This window comes from Microcaecilia unicolor, chromosome 8 (assembly GCF_901765095.1).
Source record: "Microcaecilia unicolor chromosome 8, aMicUni1.1, whole genome shotgun sequence".
Taxonomy (NCBI): domain Eukaryota; kingdom Metazoa; phylum Chordata; class Amphibia; order Gymnophiona; family Siphonopidae; genus Microcaecilia; species Microcaecilia unicolor.
In genome coordinates, this window is record NC_044038.1 from 885,658 (window position 1) to 901,792 (window position 16,135).

The 16,135-nt window shown below is 43.0% G+C and overlaps 1 protein-coding gene across 1 annotated transcript in view; it reads right to left on the bottom strand.

Moving 5' to 3' along the window:
* Positions 1-11,948, bottom strand: part of USP31 (ubiquitin specific peptidase 31) — a 91,511-nt gene extending 79,563 nt beyond the window's left edge. Inside the window, exon 1 of the mRNA XM_030211249.1 lies at positions 11,423-11,948. Within this exon, the coding sequence (XP_030067109.1) occupies positions 11,423-11,944 (522 nt within the window). The 5' untranslated portion in view covers positions 11,945-11,948. The remainder of the gene's footprint in view (positions 1-11,422) is intronic.
* Positions 11,949-16,135: the final 4,187 nt, after the last annotated feature.

Genomic DNA, 16,135 nt, shown 5'->3' on the forward strand with positions numbered 1-16,135 from the left:
ACCAATTTGCTTCTTTTCTGATCTGATGATGAAGGGCTACCTTCAAAAGCTAATCAAAAATGTATTAAGTTAGAAAGGGGGGGGATAGTTGGGAAGGAGGTTTATAATGAAAATGATGAGGGGGAGCATTGGTTCACTATGATTTTACTTATCATAAGTACTCTTTTGTTTCATTGTTCTTGCATAATAGTTACAGATGGAACGTCATATAGTTCTTTTGAGTAGACTGTTGTAGATATGTGACTTTGTTTCTCCCTTTGAACCAATAAAGATAATTATTTTTTAAATGTACTAAGTTAGTCCAATAAAAAAGGAATCATCTTATTTTCTTTTCTATGTTTTATTTTATTTCTATTGATTGCCTTCATTTCTTTGAAGGCATGAATAAAGGTGAATAAAGGTGAGCCGGTTGATGTAGTGTATCTAGATTTTCAGAAAACTTTTGATAAAATTCCTCATGAGAGACTCCTGAGAAAATTAAGGAGTCATGGGATAGGAGGCAAGGTTCTGGTGTGGATTAGGAATTGGTTGTTGGACAGAAAACAGAGGGTAGGGTGTTCATTTTTCTCAATAGAGGAGAGTGAACAAATGGAGTGCCGCAGGGACCTGTACTGGGACCAGTACTATTTAACATATTTATAAATGATATGGAAATCGGAACGACGAGTGAGGTGATCAAATCTGCAGATGATACAAAACTATTCAAGGCTGTTAAAAACGTACGGACTGTGAAATATTGCAGGAAGACCTTAGGAAATTGGAAGACTGGGCGTCCAAATGGCAGATGAAATTTAACGTGGACAAATGCAAGGTGATGCACATTGGAAACAATAATCCGAATCACAGTTACCTGATGCTAGGGTTCACCTTGGGGGTCAGCGCTCAAGAAAAAGACCTGGGTGTCGTTGTAGATAATAGGCTGAAATCTTCTGCTCAGTGTGCAGTGGTGGCCAAAAAAGCAAACAGGACACTAGGAAGGAAAGGGATGGTGAATAAGACCGAAAATATTATAATGCCTTTGTATCGCTCCATGGTGCGTCCACACCTTGAGTACTGCGTTCAGTTCTGGTCGCCGTATCTCAAAAAAGATACAGCGGAATTAGAAAAGGTTCAAAGAAGAGCAACTAAAATGATAAAGGGGATGGAACTCCTCTCATATGAGGAAAGGCTAAATTGGTTAGGAATCTTCAGCTTGGAAAAGAGACAGAAGACAGGAGATATGATTGAGATCTACAAAGTACAAAGACTAGGGGACACTTAGGAAGTTACATGGAAATACTTTTAAAACAAATAGGAAATTTTTCACTTAACGAATAGTTAAGCTCTGGAACTCTTTGCCGGAGGAGGTGGTAACAGCGGTTAGCGTATCTGGGTTTAAAAAACGTTTGGACAAATTCCTGGAGGAAAAGTCTATAGTCTGCTATTGAGACAAACATGGGAAGCAACTGCTTGCCCTGGGATTTGTCGTATGGAGTGTTGCCACAATTTGGGTTTCTGCCAGGTACTTGTGACCTGGCTTGGCCACTATTTGGAAAACAGGATACTGGACTAGGTGGACCACTGGTCTGATCCAGTATGGCTACTCTTAAATTCATATCTTCTAATATAGAGTGGAGGAGTGGCCTAGTGGTTAGGGTGGTGGACTCTGGTCCTGGGGAACTGAGTTCAATTCCCACTTCAGGCACAGGCAGCTCCTTGTGACTCTGGGCAAGTCACTTAACGCTCCATTGCCCCAGGTACAAATAAGTATCTGTATATGTAAGCCACATTGAGCCTGCCATGAGTGGGAAAGCGCAGGGTACAAATGTAACAAAAAAAAAAAAGGCTCAGAAGTCCTTAAGCCTCTTCTGAGTATCATGAGAAAAACCAACAAAAATCTGCATTCATGACATCAAAAACTGCTCACTTATATTTATATTTTGATCTGGTTCCAGGGTAAGTCCACCACCAGTGTAGTAGTTTCAGTTAAAATTTCCAAGGAAGTTTCCTAACATTTTTTTTAAAACCCCAGTACAATTCAAGTCTTTCTGAGCAGCACCAAGAGCTTGGTGCTTCAATGCCAGAAGTCCACCTCTTCAATCACTCAAATACTGTGCTCAAACAAGCGGGGGCAAGTTCTCTGCTGCTATGTTTAAAGCTTTGAGATATTTAGATGATTTGGAGAAAGTAAGAAAACACAAATTGTTCCTCCTTACTTTAGTTTTCTAAATATTCCGGTTTGCAAGCTAAAGCATTTCTGTCCTTAGCCTGAGCCTCACAGAGATACTGCATAACTCATGCTCTCCTCCACTCCATTCATTCTGGCAGATTGCTCCTGCAACCCAAACACTTGATCTTGCATGTTACCAGACACAGCTCTAATTCTTCCATTCAACTTATCACCAAGCAAAAAAAAAAAAAAAAATCAAACCTTGGATGGCTTCCTACAAAGATTTCACACTCACAACAGAAGGTCTCTTTCCTGTACATGAGGTATAACTTGATGGCCCCAACTTAACCACATTCTCCCCTCCTGGAAAGAAGAAAACACCACTGGGAGATCAGAATTCGAGGTCCTCACTGCTGCGGTAACACTTCTTACTCCCGGGGGAATTCAGCACAAAAAAAACCTTAGAATTCTGCACACAATATTTGAAAATTCTGCACTTTATTTGTAATTTTCCTGTGCAGAATTCCCCCATTATAAGGGCTGGCTTCTCTCCCAAGACATGAAATATCCCACCATCACATAAGTCTCCTTCCTCAGGTTCCACCTTCTCCACGTCTCTCTCTTAGCTTTTATTCTTTCTGCTGGTAAATTCAGTCCCCAGTTTTTTCTACCCCTTCTCCCAGGGAAATACCTCTTATTTTTCTCTTCCTCCTCCACTCTCATTCTGTTCACCTGTTTCCTACCCTCTAGCAACACTTTCAAGCATATTTTCAAAGCACTTAGCCTTCCAAAGTGGAACTTTGTAAGATTAAGTGCTTTGAAAATATGCCTCTACGTCTTCTAGAGTTCTCTCTCCCCTGCTCTCCCCCTAACTCCCAGCAAAACCCCTGTTCTGTTCACCCCCTAAGGCCTCTTCACCCTCTCCCAAGCAAACCCCCAACTTACTTTTCTCTGTCCCACTCCTCACTGTGCACACACTTCATCCACCTTTGGCCAGTTCTCCAGCCCCACCCTCCATGGAACATACCCCATCCACCTTCCTGCAGATCTCCATCCCTCCCCTCTTCCCCCCCCCCCCCCCGGACACCCCCACCCTTGCACACCTCACTCCAGTGCGGCAAGAGTAGGAGCTTCACAGCTGTACTTCAGCCTGCTTCCTCTTCTACAAAATAAACTTAAAGAATTTGCAAAATTTGTGAGCAGAATTTTGATTTTTTTTTAACGCAGAATTCCGGCAGGAGTAATAATAATAATAATATATTCCTATGGATGTCTCTAGCATTAGCATATGCTAATTTTTAGCTCGCACTAAAAATGCTAGCACACCTTAGTAAACAGGGCCCTAAATCTTTCCAATAGTGATCCCAAGGTACGAAGGAGGTAGTTAAATAAAGAAGGTGATATGGGATACGCCTGTGAAACCCCACATCCAGTGCTCCAACATACAGAACAATTACCATCTTTTTGAACCTTATACCTCCTTGATATTAAAAAAAAAACAAACAAACACAAAACCAGTGTGACACTATCACAAATTCCAACTTCACTCAACTTAAGAGGATGTCATGATCAACCAGATCGAAAGCACACGATAAGTCGAACTGGACCACCACAGCTCTCTGTCCCTGACTCAAAAGTGCCTTGCCCTGGGCGACAATAGAAGCTATAGTTCTTCTGAAACCCAGACTATGATAAATGCAGAATGTACTTATCAATTAGTTATCTAAAAGTTGTGAAATGCAGACTTCAATAACTTTTGTAAATAAAGGAACTGAAGTCACAGGACAATAATCGCTAGGAGATGACAAATCACCATTAAGGTTTTTCAGGAAAGAAAGCCAAAACAATATCGCCAAATCTGGCTAAAAATTGGCCATCACATAAACAATTATTAAGCCACTGAGTTAAAACAGACAAAATTTTCTCAGGTATATCATTCATAAAATGTGGCCGACAAGGATCTAAGCTACAGTTAGTATATCCAAAAGTGATTTCACTTCAATAGTGGTCAATAATGGAAAACAACTCCACAATCTACATAACTATTCCTACTGCAATTAACTCATTGGGACTCCCTGCTCAACTTCAAAACACAAAAACACATTTAACTTGGATAGGTTACATCAATGTGATGTCTCCCAAAACTCGAAGCTATATTCTTAATAAACTCAGCACATTGTCTAATACTATTCTAGCCACACGGGTTCCCTAATCACGATTGTGGTTCCTCCTTCTTGGGGATCGGGGATCACAAGGTGGAAGGGAAGGGGGGAGGGATTTAGTTCTGTTTAAGTTACCCATATTTGTACTTGCTAGGAATCTGGGGGTTTGGTTGTATTGCCTGATCAATAATATGGGTCAAATACCACCCAAAGAGGAATGATGGAAGCTAAATACAGAAGCTAGAAGCTAAATGGTCATTCTGAAGACTATTAGCTTGCCTTGACTGAATCCTCATCTGCACAGGCAGGCGTGGATATACTAAGTAGAACTCTCGGTCCATGGTCTGTGGGGTTATAAGAGTCCAGACCCTATGGACATGGAGGGGGGAGGTCATGATCACTGTGCAAAGGAATCTAGGAAAGTATTAGCTAGGTTGTGAAGGGGTTATTGATTATGACTCTGGAAATGTTTCAAGAATGGGGGGGGGAGACTTTGAGGCTGACTGTATATAAGTTCTGCAGGAGTCTAGGGGAAGGGGGTAGGAGGGATTAAATCTATAAAAGTTTGATGACTATATGCAATGTTATATAATGTTGTTGTGTTTTTGCTTTGAAAACTGTTTGATGACGAAACAATGGTTATATTTTATGATTTGTCATCAATAAAAACCGTTTAATCTTAATTAACTCATTGGGGTCAGTATTAGAAAAAGGTAGAAATCTATGAGCATTTGCTACCTTCTCCTCAAAAGAAAAAAGGCCAATACACTGGCCGAAGAGATGGAATTTGCCGCAGACATCAAATTATCTACCTTTATATGACTATCTACCAGATTAAAAAGTTTATGCCTATTTAGGACATTCTCACCAAACAAACTAGCAGAGTTTTTCTTCTTTTTACTTAACTGCTTATATAATTACATTTTCAAATGCCAGATCATCTTATTTTGTAGTAAATCGGATTTCCTCCACACACTCTCACATTTCCACGTCTCAGATTTGGATATCCTTTTCAATTCAGTCTTGTATGGTGCTCTCTCGTCTGATATATTTGTAATATAGATGTGCCAATCTTGGAGAAAGTCCATCAAAGGATAAACCTCGCTTAAATGTTGGACTTCATTCCAAAATAAGGAATTGTTCACTTTGCTGTTTATTTTCTTAAAAATCTTCAGAATCCTGTGCTTAATGAATGAATTATGCCAACTAACTATAAAATTAAGTAAAAAGTGATCAATCCAAGGTAGTGAATTACTTGAATTAAAATCCTGAACTAGTCATAGCAAGTATATCTAATGTATGGCCCTTCTCATGTGTACTTTCTATAAAAGGCTTCTTAAAACCTAAAGTATCTGAAAACATCTAAATATTCTGCAGCATATGCATCCAAACTATCATCAAGGTAGCCTGATATTGAGTAGCATATTTAGCTATAAAATCCTGTAATTAATCCTTGCAGGCCACATTTCCTGGAGGACAATATACAACTACTAGTAAAAAAAGCCCCGTTTCTGATGCAAATGAAACGGGGGGGGGGGGGGGGGGGGGGCTAGCAATGTTTTCTTTTGTGTGCATGTGGGAGTGTGTGTGTCCCTGCCCTCTGGCCTCTCTCCCCTCCCCCCTCTGAGTCCTTCACTGTTACAGAGCCAGCGATTTGATTTCGTGCTCTGCTGTTTTCCTTCACTGACTGTGTTACAGAGAGGGCGGGGCAGACACTCATAGGGAAACCGGATATCTCGCCCCCTTCACACTTCCGGCTGGAGGCTTCATAGAACGTTGGTGTTGCCTTTTATATAGAGAGATAGTAAAAAAAGCCCCGTTTCTGATGCAAATGAAACGGGGGCTAGCAATGTTTTCTTCTGTGTGCATGTGGGAGTGTGTGTGTCCCTGCCCTCTGGCCTCTCTCCCCTCCCCCCTCTTTCACTGTTACAGAGCCAGCGATTTGATTTCGTGCTCTGCTGTTTTCCTTCACTGACTGTGTTACAGAGAGGGCGGGGCAGACACTCATAGGGAAACCGGATATCTCGCCCCCTTCACACTTCCGGCTGGAGGCTTCATAGAACGTTGGTGTTGCTTTTTATATAGAGAGATGTAGCATGAAATATTCATTAATGCAGTCTTGAATGGAACAGCTAATAATTTTCAAAGGGTTTGAAAAATGCTGATCAAGTAAACTCATTGAAAAAGAAAAAAAAAGATTTATATAAAATAACAACAGCAGCAGCAGCTAAGAAAGCAAACAGAATGTTAGGAAATATTAGAAAAGGAATGGAAAACAAAAATGAAGACGTTATAATGCATTTGTGTCGCTCCATGGTGCAACCGCACATCAAATACTGTGTGCAATTATGGTCACCACATGTCAAAAAAGATATACCGTATTTTTCAGACTATAAGACGCACTTTTTTCCCCCCAAATTTGGGAGGAAAATGGGGGGTGCGTCTTATAGTCCGAAGGTAGACTTCTTCCTACTCACGCGATCTTCCCTGGTGGTCTAGTGACGTCGGGGCAGGAAAGAGCCCCCTCTTTCCTGCCCAGCGCGCTGCTCTCCATCCTCCTGTATGCAGCCTGACGGTCTCGGCGAGATTCAAAATGGCCGCCGAGACATCAATTCTCGGCGGCCATTTTGAATCTCGCCGAGACCGTCAGGCAGCAATGCATACAGGAGGATGGAGAGCAGCGCGCTGGGCAGGAAAGAGGGGGCTCTTTCCTGCCCCGACGTCACTAGACCACCAGGGAAGATCGCGTGAGTAGGAAGAAGTGGTGACAGGGCCAGGGGGAGGGCGGGATTCGGACAAGACGCACCGGAGTACCTAGGTTTTAGAGTTGGGAAAAAGGAAAAAAAATTTTTGCCTATTTCCCTCCTCTAAAACCTATAGTCCGAAAAATACGGTAGTGGAATTAGAAAAGGTAAAGAGAAGGGCAAAGAAAATGATAAAGGGGAAGGGATGACTTTCCTATGGGGAAAGGCTAGAGCAGCTAGGGCTCTTGCAACTTAGAGAAAAGACAGCCGAGTAGAGATATGATAGAGGTCTATAAAATAATGACAGGAGTGGAACGGATAGACATTTATTTCCCACATTTTCCCACCTATTTGCAGGCTCAATGTAGCTTACATCATGGCAGAGGTACATTTGCAGACTCCGGTGTTTACAAATACAGAGTGATGTTGAGGTGAGATAAAGTTCACGTGGGACAGCCACATAAGGTCATTGAACTGTGGGAGAGTTGTGTTTTGTGCATTCTGAATTCTAGTGTTGTTATGTTGCAGAGATCAGGCATTTGTTGGGTTGGTAGGGTATGCCTTTTTAAAAAGATACGCTTTTAGTCTTCTCCGGAAGTGTAGGTGGTCGTACGACTCTTTCCAAAATTACTAGGACTAGGGGGCACGCAATCAAGCTACAAAGTAGTAAATTTAAAATGAATCGGAAAAAATATTTCTTCATTCAATGTGTAATCAAATGCTGGAATTCATTGCCAGGGAATTTATTAAAAGCAGTTAGCTTAGCGGAGTTTTAAAAAAGTTTGGATAGCTTCCTAAAAGAAAAGTCCATAAGACATTATTAAAATGGACTTGGGGCAAATCCACTGCTTATTTATAGGATAAGCAGCATAAAATGAAATTTACTATTTTGGGATCGTACCAGGTACTTGTGACCTGGATTGGCAGGATACTGGGCTTGATGGACCTTTGGTCTGTCCCAGTATAGCACCGCTTATGTTCTTAACATGTTAACCATTAAGGCACATAGAATTCAAACAAGAATCATTTTCAATTTAAAAACAAAAACAAACTGGCATAGCCTCATCAATAGCAGTTGGGGAGAGGGGTACGTGGTGAATAGGGACAACAGGGAGAGGGGTACGTAGTGCAAAAGACCGGAAGCTGGGGAGAGGGGCATGGTGCATAAGGGCAATGGTGGTTGGAGAGAGGGGTATGTGGTGCACAGTGGCAATAGCAGTTGGAGAGAGGGGTACGTGGTGCATAGGGACAACAGAGAGAGAGGTACATGGTGCATAAGGATGGTAGATGGGGAGAGGGGCAGTTGGGAGAGGAGTAAGGTGTGTAGGGAAGGCTGTTAGGGAAAGAGGCATGGTACATAGGACAACAGTGATGTTAAAGAGGAGTATGTGCTGCACAGTGGCAATAGCAGTTGGGGAGAGAGATGTGCTGCATGGGGCTATGGCAGTGGAGGAGGATGTTGATTTGTTGGAGTGTCTGGATCTATGACTGTCAATTCAATTCAAAATCTCATATAATGCTAATATCCCATTTAGGGTTCAGTGCGGTCTACATTATGGATGGGTCTAGGTTGGGTATAGTTCTATAGGAAGGGCATTGGTTGTGTACAATCTTGTTGGTTGAATGTCACATCGGTGACATTAGAGGAAGTGGTGGGAGTGATGTGAGCATGTTGCAGTTGACTGTTTTTGTGTTTTTTTTTTGGGGGGGGGGTGTGGTTTTGGAGTTCTGCAAACTGAAGAGTAGCAAATCTCCTGGACCGGATGGAATTCACCCTAGGGTACTGACAGAACTAAAAAATGAGCTGGCGTAGCTACTGTTATTGATTTGTAATTTATCCTTAAAATCAAGCGTGGTACCGGAACATTGGAGGGTGGCCAATGTAACGCCGATATTTAAAAAAGGTTCCAGAGGAGACCCGTGAAATTATAGACCCGTGAGTCTGACTTTGGTGCTGGGCAAAATGGTAAAGACTAATAATCAAGAACAAAATTACAGAGCACGTTCAAAAGCATGGACTAATGGGACAAAGTCAACATGGATTTAGTGAAGGGAAGTCTTGCCTCACCAATCTGCTGCATTTCTTTGAAGGGGTAAACAAACATGTGGACAAAGGTGAGCCGGTTGATATTGAGTATCTAGATTTTCAGAAGGCGTTTGATAAGGTCCCTCATGAAAGACTACAGAGGAAATTAGAGGGACATGGGATAGGAGGTAGTGTCTTACTGCGGATTAAAAACTGGTTGAAAGATAGGAAACAGAGAGTAGGACTAAAAGGTCAATATTTGCAGTGGAGAAGGGTAGTTAGCGGGGTCCCTCAGGGACTGGTGCTGGGACCTCTGCTTTTTAACATATTCATAAATGACCCAGAGATGGGGGTAACTAGTGAGGTTATCAAATTTGCCGATGATACAAAGTTATTCAAAGTAGTCAAATCGTGGGAAGACTGTGAAAAACTACAAGAGGACCTTACGAGACTGGGAGTCTAAATGGCAGGTGACGTTTAATGTGAACAAGTGCAAAGTGATGCATGTGGGAAACAGGAACCTAAACTATAACTACGTGATGCAAGGTTCAGCGTTGGGCGTCACGGACCGAGAAAGGGATCTAGGTGTCGTCGTTGATGATACGTTGAAAACGTCTGCTCAATGTGCTGCTGCGGCTAGGAAAGCAAATAGAATGTTGGGTATCATTAGGAAAGAGATGGAAAACAAAAATAAGGATATTATTCTGCCGTTGTATCGCTCTATGGTGCGACCGCACCTCGAGTATTATGTTCAATTCTGGTTGCCGCACCTCAAAAAATACATAGTGGAATTGGAAAAGGTGCAGAGAAGGGCGACAAAGATGATACAGGGGATGCGACGAGTTCCCTATCAGGGTAGGCTGAAGAGGCTGGGGGCTCTTCAGCTTGGAGAAATAGCGGCTGAGGGGAGATATGATAGAGGTCTATAAGATGTGGCGTGTCTGTTTACGCTTTCCAAAAATACTAGGGCAAGGGGGCATGCGATGAAGCTGCAGTGTGGTAAATTTAAAAGGAATCGGAGAAAAGTTTTCTTCAGTCAATGCGTAAACTCTGGAATTTGCTGCCGGAAAAGGGTGCTGGGCTTGATGTACCTTTGGTCTTTCCTAGTATGGCAATACTTATGTACTTATGTGGTTAAGGCGGTTAACTTAGCGGAGTTCAAAAAAGGGTTGGATGGCTTCCTGGAGGAAAAAGCCATAGAATGTTATTGAATGGACGAGGGAATAATACAGTATTTCTAGGCTGGGAGGAGCAAATTGCTTGTTCTTTTGGCCACTGTCGGTGACAGGCTGCTGGGCTCGATGGACCCCTTGGCCTGTCCCAGCATGGCAATGCTTATGTACTTATGTCTTCTGGATTTGTGACTGTCAGCGTGTCAGGGGTGAGTACGGAGCGCAGGTGCCCTGGTTGGCAGAAAGATGAGGATCCCTCCTTTCTGCTCCCTTCTCCACCTCCGCCCTTTCTGCCTCGCTTCTCCCTTTGCCTGGAATAGGCTTCATCCCTACCCATCTTCAAATCCTGTGCTCAAAGCCTATCTTTTCGACTCTGCTTTTGGCACTTAACCTTTACTCCTCTATTCAATACCACTAGCAATCTGTCTGTACTATGCATTTGCAAACCTTGTGTTTAGTTGTTTAGATCTATCAGTCTGTCCCTATGAACTATTGTGGATGTACTATGCTGTCCTCATTTGATTGTCTCTGTTGTCCTTTAGATTGTAAGCTCTTCTGAGCAGGGACTGTAAGTCTGGTAGGGCTTTAGAAATGTTGATGTGGCTGTACAGGGAAGGTGTTTCATGGCTGGGCCCGGTGCTGCTTACCTTGAACTCTCGGCTATGCTGCGGCGTATACTCCATGATCCGTCCCAGCATGGCGATGCTTATGTACTTATGTCTTCTGGATTTGTGACTGTCAGCGTGTCAGGGGTGAGTACGGAGCGCAGGTGCCCTGGTTGGCAGAAAGATGAGGATCCCTCCTTTCTGCTCCCTTCTCCACCTCCGCCCTTTCTGCCTGGCTTCTCCCTTTGCCTGGAATAGGCTTCATCCCTACCCATCTTCAAATCCTGTGCTCAAAGCCCATCTTTTCGACTCTGCTTTTGGCACTTAACCTTTACTCCTCTATTCAATACCACTAGCAATCTGTCTGTACTATGCATTTGCAAACCTTGTGTTTAGTTGTTTAGATCTATCAGTCTGTCCCTATGAACTATTGTGGATGTACTATGCTGTCCTCATTTGATTGTAAGCTCTTCTGAGCAGGGACTGTAAGTCTGGTAGGGCTTTAGAAATGTTGATGTGTCTGTACAGGGAAGGTGTTTCATGGCTGGGCCCGGTGCTGCTTACCTTGAACTCTCGGCTGTGCTGTGGCGTATACTCCAGAGTCCAGAGGGCTCGCAGAAGGCCGGACAGCTGCTCGGTGACCTCCCCTCGGTCCTGCACCAACCCGTTGTCGGCGGTGGTGTCGGGGGCGTCGCAGGGCTGCTGCTTGTACTGCTCGAGCGCCAGGTACTCGGCGAAGAGCTCGGTGTTGCTCAGACACTGCAGCACCGCGTTCATGAAGCAGGTGTTTCCGTGGTTGCGCAGTCCCGCCACGCCGGGCACGCGATCGCGGGAGGGCGGGCGGGGTGGGGGAGGGGCGGCGGCAGGGGTGGGGGCGGGGGTGGGGGCCGGGGGCCCGCTGTCTGCCTCCTCGGGCTCCGAGGTCAGGTGCGACAGGGCGCTGAGAGTCCGCAACACGCGGCCCATGAAGCCGCCGAGCGAGCGCGCCGAGGTGCGGCGGAAGAGGCGCTTGCTCAGGGACTTCTTCTCTTTGCCTGGGGCGGAGGGGACGAGGGGGGCAGCGGGGGCCCCCGGCACCTCAGACATGGTGGCAGCGGCCGGGGGCATGGGCTGAGCGGGCCAGAACAACCGGCGTTTCCGCCCGCGCCTGCGCACTCCGCACTGTTTCAGGCCGGGCGGTACAGGCACTTCCGGCTGCAAAACTCAGGAGACGGCGACAAAAAGTTGAAGCCGGGTTCCCCCCGGCAGCCGCCATATTGCTACACCCAAAACAAAGCAAGGTGGCTATCAGCTGCTGTATCCACCTCCTTCTTCTTTTATCTTAGTTCTATAGATAGAAACATGCCGCCTTGTGCAGCATACGGATCTACTCAGAGGAAATACCGCAACGGAACAACCTTTCATCGCTTAAAGTACTTCTGGCAACAAAAAAAAGCTTATGAACTGTAATATTTCATGGAGTGCATTTCCTTGCTTGGCCAGCAGATGGTGACTGGTTTCCCTTTTCATTTTTATTGTATTTTTTTGTAAAACTGTTACAGAAGTGAGTTTCCCCCCCCCCCCCTAAACTATGAGGCAAAGTTGCCAATTCTGTTTCCACCCCCACCCCCATGGATTTTTTTTGAAAGCTCATGGGATGCAACTTTTTGGGTGCTTTTTAATCCTAGCAGCCACGGGTTGGGCGTTCTCTCTTATTTTCCATTTTTAGAAATTGTTTATTAAATTTTAATAACAGGGGTAGGAAATACAAATTAGAAGAAATAATCAGGTAATCACACCAAAGAATATCAGTGGACAGGAAAAAGAGGGAGGTAGGAGGAGGGTAGGGGGGAAGCAATTTGTGAATGCATTCAAAGCAAAACCTGCAATTTACACTCGAGTACTATGAAGAACTCTTGTTTAAAGAAAGATAGGTTATTAAAGGCAGCCACACTTTATAAGGAATTTCGAACTTTGAGGGCTAAAGATAGCTCAAATTTGTGGATCTGTAAGACAGAATGCCACCAAAAGTGAGAATTAATAAAGGAGTTATCCTTCCAATTTGTTAAAACCATTTTTAAGCCTACAGCAATTAACGTATCATATAGTTTGGAGGAATATTTGTCTACAGCACTTTCAATAATATGTGAACCAAATATGATCTTACCAACTGAAAGTGCTTCAGACAAATGTAAAATGTCAGAAATCACACGCCAATTATTGTTCCAAAATTTGAAGGTTTGAGAACAGTCAAAAAGAATGTGGTTGAAGGTTCCTATGGTTGATTTACAAGAGCAACACAAGCGCTGCGTAACCCTAGTAGCGCTCTAGAAATGTTAAGTAGTAGTATAGCTATTTTGGCAGGTGGAAACAGTCAGGTGGGCTTATAGAGAGGGAGGGGACAGCGGAAGGGGAAGGGTTCTTGGGGTATGTTTCTCTGTAAAAGTTTATATTGTGCCATGTTGGATGGTTCACTGGTTTTTCTTGTTCTGTATGAAGCTTATCTACCAACATGTTGTGCTTTGAATAAAGATGATTTAAACATAAAAATTCAGTTTTGGATGTACTCTGTAGAAGTTTTGTTTACTTTTGCAATGTGTTTATGGATGTGATAATGTTTGAATAGCTATCTATACTTATTGATTTCTGAACAGGCGGCATCATTAAAGGACAAACTTTAAAATGCCCATTTGGGTATATGGTAATCTCAATATTGTTAAATGTTTCTAACATAGCCATCGACTTGCTCCCATGATATTACTGAATTCTATTAGTCTATCTCATTGTATTTTCAAATGTCACATTGAACCCACGTTTGCTTGGGATAATGTGGGATATAGATATTTCAACAAATAAAGGGCTCTGTTTACTAAGCCACGCCGCTGTAGGTGAACCCAAGCTGCAAAAGCCTCAAATACAAATCAACCTATGCATCCAGCTTCTTTTATATAAGCACCCAACTATGGAATGCATTACTGACCGCCGTGAAAACAACGTATGACCACCAAAACTTCTGGAAATTACTAAAAACTAACCTGTTCAAAAAGGCATATCCTAACGATCCAACTTAAACACTTGAACCCTGCAACATAACAAAACCAAAGCTCGTACTGGACATAACAACCTCCTCCTTATGATTCCCCAATGTGTCTGTCACACATGAACTTTTACTCTACTACCATATCACTATGTATTTGTTCATACCGAAACTGGCGATCACCATTAAGGTACTATGTAAGCCACATTGAGCCTGCAAATAGGTGGGAAAATGTGGGATACAAATGTAACAAATAAAATAAAAATAAAAATAAAAAAAACCAGTTCCTTGGGGTCATCTTTGACTCTTCTCTCTCCTTCTCTGCTCATATCCAGCAGACCGCCAAGACCTGTCGTTTCTTTCTTTATAACATCCGTAAAATCCGCCCCTTTCTTTCCGAGCACTCTACCAAAACCCTCATCCACACCCTTGTCACCTCTCGTTTAGACTACTGCAATCTGCTTCTTGCTGGCCTCCTACTTAGTCACCTCTCCCCTCTCCAGTCGGTTCAAAACTCTGCTGCCCGTCTCATCTTCCGCCAGGGTCACTTTACTCATACTACCCCTCTCCTCAAGACCCTTCACTGGCTCCCTATCCGTTTTCGCATCCTGTTCAAACTTCTTCTACTAACCTATAAATGTATTCACTCTGCTGCTCCCCAGTATCTCTCCACACTCGTCCTTCCCTACACCCCTTCCCGTGCACTCCGCTCCATGGATAAATCCTTCTTATCTGTTCCCTTCTCCACTACTGCCAACTCCAGACTTCGCGCCTTCTGTCTCGCTGCACCCTACGCCTGGAATAAACTTCCTGAGCCCCTACGTCTTGCCCCATCCTTGGCCACCTTTAAATCTAGACTGAAAGCCCACCTCTTTAACATTGCTTTTGACTCGTAACCACTCGCCTCCACCTACACTCCTCTCTTCCTTCCCATTCACATTAATTGATTTGATTTGCCTACTTTATTTATTTTTTGTCTATTAGATTGTAAGCTCTTTGAGCAGGGACTGTCTTTCTTCTATGTTTGCGCTGCGTATGCCTTGTAGCGCTATAGAAATGCTAAATAGTAGTAGTAGTAGTAGTTGTACCATATTGAAAATGCATCCATAATAAATAAATAAGTAAATTATTAACTGCAACCTTTGGATGCATGACTAGGGAAAAACACACATATGCAATATCACAATTCCTCATCTACAACCAGAAAACAACCTTTTAGGATGGATAGTGTTCCTAATGAGCTCCTTTTATTATCGACCAGATAGAAGAGATAAGAGTTTTCCGTTTTGGCACAGTATACGTCATCACAAGATCAAAGTATAAGAAAACCAATGGACTGCATTAGGAGCTTTTGGGCCATTTAGTTATGTTCCAACTAAAGAGATCTGCATGAAACAAAATATTTATGTTTATTTTAACTTATAAAAACACTTATCCCTGAAACGTGCCTAAAAACAGAATAATCCATTTGTGTATCTAAAATGTAAACTTCTATAAAACAGCTACAGATGTGATTCCGTGTGCCCTGATGAAAGGAGAGTTTATTTTTACTTCCATTTAATTTCAATATATTCCATTTTTATAACACGGGCTTCCCAAGGCAGATTATAACAACCCATCAAGAAACAGGCTATCCTCACTGAAATCTCATCTGTATCCTATAGAACAGTGTAGAAAAATTAGCTGAAAATACAGAGTTTATAACAGCTGTTTCTTTATCAGCTATAATAATTTTGTTAGCTGTTTTAGTGATATTCAATTTTAATTTCATTATATTTATATCTGCATATGGGAAGCTTTCAAATAATTAACCAAAAAATACACACAAATGTTTTGTTCTCCACCTTTTAAGGCACTGCCTGGCCAACTGGAACAGCTTTAGACTAGTTACAAATACAGACGGACGACGCATTTACTTTAAAAATCTTCTGCTATTGTTTTCAATAGCGTTATTGGTTTTGGGTGAACTAGAGCTCCGCCTACTGCCGGCAAACTCCACCTACTGGCTTCAGCCCATATAATGGCTTAGATGGGCACACCCCCTCTCCTGTTTTCTTCAAACTCCTTGGTTGTTACACTATGAGCCATATACTCAATTATTGCATAATGAGATAGTCCTTCGACCATACCCACAATTTCTTCCTAAGGCGTTGTCTCCATTTTATTCAAAACAATCCATAATACTTCCAGTATTGCGGACATGCTTCGCTCTCCTCTGACGCAACTTCCTGTTTCCAGCAAGGTGGGATGTAGAGTTCTGT